The 11,388-nt window shown below is 56.5% G+C and overlaps 1 protein-coding gene and 1 long non-coding RNA gene across 2 annotated transcripts; both read left to right on the top strand.

Annotated features, from left to right (window-relative positions):
- The first annotated feature begins 283 nt into the window (after window positions 1-283).
- On the top strand, window positions 284-3,425 carry LOC130604696 (uncharacterized). The gene is made up of 3 exons (XR_008973505.1): window positions 284-330; window positions 1,438-1,512; window positions 3,380-3,425. It is a non-coding gene; the product is annotated as an uncharacterized LOC130604696 (long non-coding RNA).
- Window positions 3,426-3,525: 100 nt separating this feature from the next.
- Window positions 3,526-6,431, top strand: LOC130604695 (zinc finger protein OZF-like). Its single transcript, XM_057419429.1, has 3 exons — window positions 3,526-3,601; window positions 4,674-5,629; window positions 5,777-6,431. The coding sequence occupies exons 1-3, from the start codon at window positions 3,526-3,528 to the stop codon at window positions 6,398-6,400; spliced, it is 1,656 nt and encodes a 551-aa protein (XP_057275412.1). The 3' UTR covers window positions 6,401-6,431.
- The last annotated feature ends 4,957 nt before the right edge of the window (window positions 6,432-11,388 follow it).

The raw sequence follows: 11,388 nt of genomic DNA, 5'->3' as shown, positions 1-11,388 counted from the left end.
GATGCGTGTGGGTCCCATAGGGGTCTATGTGCCTGTTCCCTCTAGGGCTGTGTGTACCCCATAGGGATGCGTGTGGGTCCCATAGGGGTCTATGTGCCTGTTCCCTATAGGGCTATGTGTACCCCATAGGGACGCGTGTACCCCATAGGGAAGAGTGGGAATCCCGGGATGCTGACAGCAATGGGGTGGTTATGGGGGGGCTCTGTTCCCTTTGCAGGGGCCGAAGCCGTACTTGTGGGGCACGGGGACCCCGAGCTCCCCCCCCCCCCCCCCCAGCCCCACAGCTGGGGGTCGCGATGCAGGAGAACTACGAGAACGTCATTTCCTTGGGTGAGGAATGGGGGGGAACCCTTGGGATTGGGGGGCGGGGGGGGAATTGGGTCCCTATGGGGGGGTTGGGTACCACGAGCATCCCATTGTTATCCCATTGATATCCCGTTGTTATCCCTTTGATATCCCATTGGCATCCCATTGATATCCCATTGGCATCCCATTGTTATCCCATTGATATCCCATTGTTATCCCATTCACATCCCATTGGCATCCCATTGTTATCCCATTGATATCCCATTGTTATCCCATTGATATCCCATTGTTATCCCATTGATATCCCATTGTTATCCCATTCACATCCCATTGGCATCCCATTGTTATCCCATTGATATCCCATTGTTATCCCATTGATATCCCATTGTTATCCCATTCACATCCCATTGTTATCCCATTCACATCCCATTGGCATCCCATTGTTATCCCATTGATATCCCATTGTTATCCCATTGATATCCCATTGGCATCCCATTCACATCCCATTGTTACCCATTGTTATCCCATTCACATCCCATTGGCATCCCATTGATATCCCATTGGTTTCCCGTTGGCATCCCATTCACATCCCATTGTTATCCCATTGATATCCCATTGGTATCCTATTGGTTTCCCGTTGATATCCCATTGGTTTCTCATTGGCATCCCATTGCTATCCCATTGGCATCCCATTGGCATCCCCTTGCCATCCCATTGGAATCCCATTGGTTTCCCATTGGCATCCCATTGGCATCCCATTGGCATCCCACTGATATCCCATTGGCATCCCATTGGCATCCCACTGATATCCCATTGGCATCCCATTGGCATCCCATTGGCATCCCATTGGCATCCCATTGCTTTCCTATTGGCATCCCATTGGCATCCTATTGGCATCCCGTTGCCATCCCATTGGCATCTAATTGGCATCACTGGCATCCCATTGGCATCCCATTGGCTTCCCATTGGAATCCCATTGCCATCCCACTGGAATCCCATTGATATTCCATTGGCATCCCACTGGAAGCCCTTGCTGGCCCAAACACGGAGGATTTCACCCCAAAACGGGTTGGGAATGGCGGCTTTGGGATCTAGGGAAGCATTGAGCACCAGCGTCCCCTTCTCCCGCAGCCGAAGAGATCGCCATCAGCTGGCCCCGCATCACGGCCTTCGCCGAATCCCATCGGAGACGGGGCTTGGTGGCGGGTGAGTCCGGGAATTCCGGGGAGAAACACCCAAATTTGGGGGAATTCTGTGGGTTTTGGGGGAGAACATCCCAAATTTGGGGGAATTTTGTGGGGTTGATGGAGAAAATCCCAAATTTGGGGGAATTTTGTGGGTTTTGGGGGAGAACATCCCAAATTTGGGGGGAATTCCGTGGGGTTGATGGAGAACATCCCAAATTTGGGGGAATTCCGTGGGGTTGATGGAGAACATCCCAAATTTGGGGGAATTTTGTGGGGTTGATGGAGAACATCCCAAATTTGGGGGAATTTTGTGGGGTTGATGGAGAACATCCCAAATTTGGGGGAATTCCATGGGGTTGACGGAGAACATCCCGAATTTGGGGGAATTTTGTGGGGTTGATGGAGAACATCCCAAATCTGGGGGAATTCCGTGGGATTGATGGAGAACATCCCAAATTTGGGGGAATTTTGTGGGGTTGATGGAGAACATCCCAAATTTGGGGGAATTCCGTGGGATTGATGGAGAACATCCCAAATTTGGGGGAATTTTGTGGGGTTGATGGAGAACATCCCAAATTTGGGGGGAATTCCGTGCGTATTTTGTGAATCCCCCTGAAATTTGGGGGAATTCCTTGAGATTCTTGGAGAATCTCCTCGGATTTGGGTGAATCCCTTGGGATTGATGGGGAATCTCCCCAATTTGGGTCAAATCCCATTGGATTCTTGAGGAAGCCCGAATTTGGGTCGATTTCCATTGGATCCTTGAGGAACGCCCAATTTGGGTCAAATCCCATTGGATTCTTGAGGAATGCCCAAATTGGGTTGAATCCCTTTGGATTCTTGAGGAACCCCGAATTTGTGTCGATTCCCATTGGATTCTTGTGGAACCCCCGAATTTGGGTCAAATCCCATTGGATTCTTGAGGAACTCCTCAATTTGCGTCAAATCCCTTTGGATCCTTGAGGAACCCCAAATTTGGGCCGATTCCCTTTGGATTCTTGAGCAACGCCCAATTTGGGTCGAATCCCATTGGATTCTTGAGGAACCCCAAATTTGGGTCGATTCCCTTTGGATTCTTGAAGAACCCCCAAATTTGGGTCAAATCTCATTGGATCCTTGAGGAACTCCTCAATTTGGGTTGAATCCCATTGGATTCTTGAGGAACTCATCAATTTGGCTCGAATCCTTTGGATCCTTGAGGACCTCTTCAATTTGGGTCAAATCCCTTTGGTTCCTTGAGGAACGCCGAATTTGGGTCAAATCCCATTGGATTCTTGAGGAACGCCGAATTTGGGTCAAATCCCATTGGATTCTTGAAAACTCCCCAAATTTGGGTCAAATCCCATTGGATTCTTGAGGAACGCCGAATTTGGGTCAAATCCCATTGGATTCTTGAAAACTCCCCAAATTTGGGTCAAATCCCATTGGTTTCTTGAGGAACTCCTCCATTTGGGTCAAATCCCTTTGGATCCTTGAGGAACACTCAATTTGTGTCAAATCCCATTGGATTCTTGAGGAACGCCCAATTTGGGTCAAATCCCATTGGATTCTTGAAAACCCCCCAAATTTGGGTCAAATCCCATTGGTTTCTTGAGGAACTCCTCAATTTGGGTCAAATCCCTTTGGATTCTTGAGGAATGCCCAATTTGGGTCAAATCCCTTTGGATCCTTGAGGAACGCCCAATTTGGGTCGAATCCCATTGGATTCTTGAAAACCCCCGAATTTGGGTCATATCCCATTGGATCCTTGAGGAACTCCACAATTTGGGTCGAATCCCATTGGATCCTTGAGGAACGCCCAATTTGGCTCGAATCCTTTAGGATCGCTGCCGAACCCGCCCCAACTTTGGGCTCAATTCCCAGCTTTTTGGGGTCTTTTTTTCCAGGTGGAGAAGCCGAAGGTGAGCAGGGACAGCCGGAAGCCACCCAACTGCAGCCTTCGGGAAGCTCCGGGGATGGGGGGGTCGATCCCGACCTCCGGCGCCAGTTGGGCCTGATCCTGCAAACGGCCGGCAGGAGCCAGGTGGAGAAGATGCTGCGGGAGCTGGTGCGGGAGCAGGGACAGGCCGGGAAGCGCCGGAGCAGGAAGAAGGCCACCAAGGATGGAGGTAATGGGGTGGGGGGGACGGGACACACACACACATACACACCACCCCATAGAGCTGCATGGCCCCATAGAGCTTCTTCAGGTCCCCATAGACCTCCTCCATGGCCACATGGACCTCCATCTGTTTCCCCATAGACCTCATCTATGGCCCCATAGACCTCATCCATGGCCCCATAGACCTCATCCATGGCCCCATAGACCTCTTCAGTGTCCCCACGGACCGTTTCCATGTCCCCATAGACCTTTTCCATGTCCCCATGGTCCTCCCCAGAGACCTCCTGCATGGCCCCATAGACCTCCATGGCCCCATAGACCTTTTCCATGGCCCCACAGACCTCATCTATGGCCCCATAGACCTCATCAATATCCCCATAGACCTCCTCCATGGTCCCATAGACCTCCATGGCCCCATGGACCTCATCCGTGTCCCCATAGACCTCATCCATGTCCCCATAGACCTCCTCATGGCCCCATAGACCTCTTCAGTGTCCCCACGGACCGTTTCCATGTCCCCATAGACCTCCTCCATGGCCCCATGGACCTCCTCCATGGCCCCATGGACCTCCTCCATGGCCCCATAGACCTCCTCCATGGTCCCATAGACCTCCTCATGGCCCCATAGACCTCTTCAGTGTCCCCACGGACCGTTTCCATGTCCCCATAGACCTCGCACATGGCCCCATAGACCTCCTCCATGTCCCCATGGACCTCCTCCATGGCCCCATAGACCTCCTCCATGGTCCCATAGACCTCCATGGCCCCATGGACCTCATCCGTGTCCCCATAGACCTCGCACATGTCCCCATAGACCTCCTCATGGCCCCATAGACCTCTTTGGTGTCCCCACGGACCGTTTCCATGTCCCCATAGACCTCCTCCATGGCCCCATGGACCTCCTCCATGTCCCCACGGACCTCCTCCATGGCCCCATAGACCTCCTCCAGGGTCCCATAGACCTCCATGGCCCCATGGACCTCATCCGTGTCCCCATAGACCTCCTCCATGGCCCCACAGCCCTCCTCCATGGCCCCACAGCGCTCTCTCCCACAGCCTCCCTGCCTTTCCCCCTGCAGGCCCCGGCAGCGGCACCGAGGACCCGTCCTCGGAAGACGCCCCCCAACCCCAAAACCAAGCGGAGCCCCTCGACCCGCCCCCCGCCGGCGCCCCACCGAGCGCGTGCTCCGAGTGCGGGCCGCGGTGCCGGCGTTGTTCGCGGTGCGGGTGGCGGCGGCGGCGCTGCGGGGAGGGCGAGCGGGACAAACCCCACCGCTGCGGCGACTGCGGCAAAGGCTTCAGCCGCGGCTCCAACCTGGCCCAGCACCGGCGCATCCACACCGGCGAACGGCCCCACCGCTGCGGCGACTGCGGCAAAGGCTTCATCCAACGCTCCGACCTCGAGCGGCACCGGCGCGTCCATACCGGCGAGCGGCCCTACGCCTGCGCCGACTGCGGCAAGCGCTTCAGCGTCAGCTCCCACTTGGATCGCCATCGCCAAACGCACGCCAACGGGGCCCCTCCGCCCCGGCTCTCACCGGAGGCGCCGCCGGCTCTCCCGCACCGTTGTCCCGAGTGCGGGAAGAGCTTTGCCCAACGCTCCGCCTTGGCCAAGCACCGCAAGACCCACAGCGGCGAGCGGCCGCACCGCTGCGGCGACTGCGGCAAGAGCTTCAGCCGCGGCTCCAACCTCACCCAACACCGGCGCATCCACACGGGGGAGCGGCCCTTTGCCTGCGGCGACTGCGGCAAAGGCTTCATCCAACGCTCCGACTTGGAACGGCACCAACGCGTCCATACCGGCGAGCGGCCCTACGCCTGCCCGGAGTGCGGCAAGAGCTTCAGCGTCAGCTCCCACTTGGACCGGCACCGCAAGATCCACGCCGCCGAGCGCGCTTGCTACCGTTGCCCCCAACACCTCGACACCTTCTTGGCCGCCCATCGCCACGGCCGCCTCTTCCAGTGCTCCCAGTGCGGGCGTTGCTTCGGCCAAGGCGCCGCCTTGCTCAAGCACCAACGGTGCCACGGCGGAGGCGCGGCGCAAGCGTCCAAGTGTCCGGATTGCGGCAAGAACCGCGCCGGCGGCGGTGCCGCCTTGAGGCCGCGCGCTCAACAGTGCTTGGATTGCGGGTTGGAAGCGGGCGACGACGCGGCGGCGGCGGTGCCGACGGCGCCGCCGGAGAAGCCCTACAAGTGTGGGGAGTGCGGGAAGGGCTTCGGGCAACGCTCGGCGCTGGTCAAGCATCGCCGCATCCATACGGGCGAGAAGCCGTACGCCTGCGGCGACTGCGGCAAGGGCTTCATCCAGAAGTCGGATCTCACCATCCACCGCCGGATGCACACGGGGGAGAAGCCCTACAAGTGTGGGGAGTGCGGGAAGTGCTTCAGCGTCTCCTCCAACCTCCTCACCCATCAACGGACCCACTTGGGCGAGAAGCCCTACCAGTGCTCCGAGTGCGGCAAGAGCTTCATCCAACGCTCCGAGCTCACCATCCACCAGCGCGTCCACACCGGCGAGAAGCCCTACAAGTGTGGGGCGTGCGGGAAGTGCTTCAGCCGCAGCTCCCACCTCAACCGCCACCAACGCACCCACAACGGGGACAAGGCCAAAGCCAACGCCGCCGACGCCGCCAACGCCGCCTTCTCCGGCCCCTTTGCGCCCGTCCCGGCGCTGCCGCCCTTCCCCGGCGCGGTGCCGGCCTTGGAGCTGCCCTGGGCCCTGCCCTTCCCTGCCCGCGCCTTCCCCCAGCCCTGCTTCCCCCCGGCTCCAGCCCCGGGGGCTCAGGCCTCGTCCCTCAGCAACTGAGCCCGGCCCCGGCGCCAGCCCCACGGCTCTGGGGAGGGGGGGGGGGCGATGTGGGGCCAAGCAAGAGCCGGCGTTGGGATGGGCCCATCCAGAGCTGGAGGGAGGCGCTTGAGGGGGCTGGGACAGGATGGGGAAGGCGCCTTCGGGCTATGGGGCCAAGCTCACTCAGCACCCAACTGGGGTTGGCCAACGAGAGGCGTCATTGCGCTTGTTCCACTCAGCAGCCAACTGGGGTTGGCCAACAAGAGGCGTTATTGGGCTTGTTCCATTCATTCAACTGGGGTCGGCCAACGAGAGGTGTCATTGGGCTTGTTCCATTCAAGACCCAACTGGGGTTGGCCAACGAGAGGCGTCATTTGGCTTGTTCCACTCAAGACGCAACTGGGGTTGGCCAACAAGAGGCACCATTGGGCTTGTTCCACTCAACGCCCAACTGGGGTTGGCCAACAAGAGGCGTCATTGGGCTTGTTCCACTCAAGACCCAACTGGGGTTGGCCAACAAGAGGCACCATTGGGCTTGTTCCACTCAACGTCCAACTGGGGTTGGCCAACAAGAGGCATCATTGGGCTTGTTCCACTCAAGACCCAACTGGGGCTGGCCAACAAGACCCATCCTTGGGGGCTTGTTCCCCATTGGAACCCTTAAGTCTTGGTGACTAATTATGGGATGGCAAGCCTTCCCTTCTGTTTTTTGCCCCCCTCTTTTTAACCAAATCCCGTGTTTTTACAGCAGGAATGTTCTCCTTTCCCCCATCCCAAGGTCCTCCTGGAAGAGAAGGGGTGACGTCCATCACACCCCCCCCCATTTGCTTTTGGGGTGGGGGGGGAAGCCCAGAAATCCCATTTCCCACTAAATTAAGGTGATTTTAAGGCTGGTTTCCCACTTCCTCCCTCTTTCCAGGTGGGATCTGAGGCAGGAAGTGGCCAAAAAATAGGGGGATTTTGGGGTTTTCCCCCCATTTTTCCGCTGCAGTTTGTTCCTTGGAGCAGGACATGTTTGGGGTGGGGGTCCCATGGGGTGAAGATGGGGGGGGAGGGGGTTACCATTGTCATGTGTCTTCTTGGTGGGGTTTGGGCCCAAAAAAAGGGGGGTGCTGCTGCTCTTCAAGTGCCATTTTTGGGGGGAAAAAGCCCCATTTGGGGTCATTGGCACTGCCAGCGAGGCATCCGGGAGGAAAGCCCGGCCTATCCCGCACGGAGCAGAGCCAGTGGGGGGGCTCTTCCCAGCATTCCCAAGGGAAAGGGAGCCAACCTGGAGCTGGTTTCAGCTTCCTTTTTATGGATTTGGGGGGGTGGGGGGGTGGTTTTGGGGTCATTTTTGGTACTTTTGGTGACTTTGGATACCCCCGCCTTGGCTTTTGAGCCCTTCAATAAAGAGCTGGGGTGAAGCCGGGGTCTTTTGCTCCTTCCCTATGTGGGGTTTAAGCCCCATTCCCAAGAGCAGGCATCTCCCAAAGGGGGGGGGAAGGAAATGGGGTGACCCCCTCCCCCCCCATCCTCAGAATTGGGGTGGAAAACCCCATTTTGGGCTATGTCAAGGAGGGCAATGGCATGAATGGGGGTAAAGGAGGGGTTTGGGGTACACAAGGACCCCCCCCAATGGGGGAACAAGCACGCAGTGACCCAACAGCATCATAAATAGCCTTCATTATTAAATATCCCATTAAATACCCCCCCAATTAAATAAATCTGCATAAATTAATATAAATACAATAAATTAAAAGAGGTGGGGATGAGGTGAGCCAAGAGCACCCATGGGTGCTAAAGGCAGCCCCCCCCCCCTTCAAAGAGGGTGTGTGGGGGGGGAGAGGTAGGGGTAACCCATGGGTGCTAAATGCCTCTCTTTGAGTGCACAGGAAGGGGTATCGGGGGTCCAGCCCTGAGGCCACGGTGATGGGCGCCCCCCAATGTCGTGTGTCTCCCCCCTTTATGTGCACAGGAAGGGGTATCAGGGGGGTCCAGCCCTGAGGCCACGGTGATGGCCCCCCCAATGTCATTCCTCCCCCCTTATAGGCACAGCTTGTGCACCAATGGGTGCTGGATGAGAGTCTCAGGTGCCACCAATCAATGGGCAGCAACGCAGTCAGTGGGGTGCAGGTTGGTCGCCAGCAGCAAACGGGGGCAGAAAGCCCCCCTAAAGGGTGCCATGGGTGCCAGTGTCCCATTGGGTGTCCCAGGAGGTCCTATGGGTGCTGCTCCCGCCGTGCCCGGGCTGGATGGAACCACGTCGGGGGTCCCCTCCCCAGGGGTGCTGTACACTTGGGCGCTCACCACGGCCAACAGCAGCAGCAGGAGCTTCTTGGCACCGTTCGGCTCTTCCATAGGGCAGGGGCGCCGGATCTGTGGGGTGGGGGGCAAAAGAAGGGGGTGAGAAGTGATAAATACCCCCCCGGGGGGCAAATAAATCCCTCCCTCCCCCCCCCCGCGGGGTAAACAGTCAGAAGGGGAAGTGGGGTTATACCCCCCCCCCCCGGGGTAAATAGTCCCTCTATGGGGTGAATTAGACACCCAATGGGGTCAATAGGCACCCTATGGGGTAAATAGCTCTATGGGATCAATAGACACCCTCCTTGGGGTAAATAGACCCCCCTAGGGGCAAATAACTGCCCTCTATGGGGTCAAGAGACCCTCTATGGGGTAACCAGACTCCTCCGTGGGCCAAATAGACACCCTATGGGGTAAACAGGCTCCCTATAGGGTAAACAGGCCCTTTCCTTGGGGTAAATAGACCCTCTATGGGGCAAATAACTGCCCCCCTAGGGTAAACAGGCCCTCTATAGGGTAAATACGCCTCTCTATGGGGCAAACAGACCCCCTATGGGGTAAATACGCCTTTCTATGGGGCAAAAAGACCCCCTATGGGGTAAATAGACCCCCTATGGGGTAAATACACCTCTCTAGGGGGCAAATAGACCCTCTATGGGGTACACAGACTCCTCCGTGGGCCAAATAGACACCCTACGGGGTAAATAGACCCTCTATGGGGCAAATAACTGCCCCCTTGGGGTAAACAGACCCTCTATAGGGGAAATACGCCTCTCTATGGGGCAAATAAACCTCCTATGGGGTAAATACGCCTTTCTATGGGGCAAATACACCTCTCTATGGGGCAAATAAACCCTCTATTGGGTAAATACGCCTCTCTATGGGGCAAATAGACCCTCTATGGGGCAAATACGCCTCTCCATGGGGCAAATAGACCCTCTGTGGGGTAAATACGCCTCTCTATGGGGCAAATAGACCCTCTATGGGGTAAACAGGACCCTCTATAGGGTAAATACGCCTCTCTATGGGGCAAATAAACCCTCTATTGGGTAAATACGCCTCTCTATGGGGCGAATAAACCCTCTATGGGGCAAATACGCCTCTCCATGGGGCAAATACGCCTCTCTATGGGGCAAATAGACCCCCTATGGGGTAAATAGGACCCTCTATAGGGTAAATACACCTCTCTATGGGGCAAATAAACCCTCTATTGGGTAAATACGCCTCTCTATGGGGCAAATAGACCCTCTATGGGGTAAATACGCCCCTCTATGGGGTAAATACGCCTCTCCATGGGGCAAATAGACCCTCTATGGGGTAAATACGCCTCTCTATGGGGCAAATAGACCCCCTATGGGGTAAATAGGACCCTCTATAGGGTAAATACGCCTCTCTATGGGGCAAATAAACCCTCTATTGGGTAAATACGCCTCTCTATGGGGCAAATAAACCCTCTATGGGGTAAATATGCCCCTCTATGGGGCAAATAGACCCTCTATGGGGTAAATAGACCCCCTATGTGGTACATACGCCTCTCTATGGGGCAAATAAACCCTCTATGGGGTAAATACGCCCCTCTATGGGGCAAATATGCCCCTCTATGGGGTAAATAGACCCTCTATAGGGTAAATACGCCTCTCTATGGGGCAAATAAACCCTCTATTGGGTAAATACGCCTCTCTATGGGGCGAATAAACCCTCTATGGGGCAAATAGACCCTCTATGGGGTAAATACGCCCCTCTATGGGGCAAATAGACCCTCTGTGGGGCAAATAGACCCTCTATGGGGCAAATAGACCCCTCTATGGGGTAAATAGGACCCTCTATAGGGCAAATAAACCCTCTATGGGGTAAATACGCCTCTCTATGGGGCAAATAGACCCTCTATGGGGCAAATACGCCTCTCTATGGGGCAAATAGACCCTCTATGGGGCAAATACGCCCCTCTATGGGGCAAATAGACCCTCTATAGGGTAAATACACCCCTCTATGGGGCACCCCCCCCGCGGGGTGCGGAAATACCCGTTGCCACCCCAAGGGATGAGTCAGGCCTCAAAGCCGTGGGGGGGGGAAGTGACTCAGCCCCCACGGGAAGGGGGGAAAAACACCGGGAAAGGGGGGGGGGGACACGGGACAAACACTGGGAATGGGGGGGGGGGGAACGGGAAAGGGCCTTGGAAAACCGGGAATAAGAAACCGGGAATGGGGCTGAGGAACACCGGGAATGGGGAACTCGGGAAACGGGGAATAAGAAACCGGGAATGGGGCTGAGGAAAGCGGGAATGGGAAACGCGGAATAAGAAACCGGCAGTGGGGAACGGAAAACCGGGAATGGGGCTCGGGAACACCAGGAATGGGAAAGCGGGAATGGGGAACGGGAAACGGGGAATAAGAAACTGGGAATGGAAAACGGGGAATGGGGCAAGGGGAGCCGGGAATAGGGCACGGGAATGGGGCTCGGGAAAGCGGGAATGGGAAGCCGGGAATGGGGCACAGGAAACGGGGAATAAGAAACCGGGAATGGGGCTCGGGAAAGTGGGAATAGGGCTGAGGAAACCGGGAATGGGGCACGGGAACACAGGGAATAGGGCTGAGGAAATCGGGAATGGGGCTCGGGAAACGGGGAATAAGAAACCGGGAATGGGAAACCGGGAATAGGCCTCGGGAACACCGGGAATGGGGCTGAGGAAACCGGGAATGGGGCTGAGGAAACCGGGAATGGG

Source organism: Pezoporus wallicus, unplaced genomic scaffold (assembly GCF_028554395.1).
Source record: "Pezoporus wallicus isolate ANWC-B61680 ecotype Strahan unplaced genomic scaffold, APGP_CSIRO_Pwel_v1 contig_11848, whole genome shotgun sequence".
In the NCBI taxonomy this organism is placed as follows: Eukaryota; Metazoa; Chordata; class Aves; order Psittaciformes; family Psittacidae; genus Pezoporus; species Pezoporus wallicus.
The sequence above is the reverse complement of the archived record's forward strand: the minus strand, read 5'-3'. Positions and strand labels throughout refer to the sequence as shown.

What these genes read in the sequence shown, in the direction of transcription:
- LOC130604695 (XM_057419429.1), top strand. Translation starts at nt 3,526, where the DNA reads ATGCTGCGGGAGCTGGTGCGGGAGCAGGGACAGGCCGGGAAGCGCCGG. An exon ending in GAAGGCCACCAAGGATGGAG is followed by an intron (nt 3,602 to 4,673) that starts GTAATGGGGTGG and finishes TTCCCCCTGCAG; the next exon opens with GCCCCGGCAGCGGCACCGAG. An exon ending in AACGGTGCCACGGCGGAGGC is followed by an intron (nt 5,630 to 5,776) that starts GCGGCGCAAGCG and finishes GCGCCGCCGGAG; the next exon opens with AAGCCCTACAAGTGTGGGGA.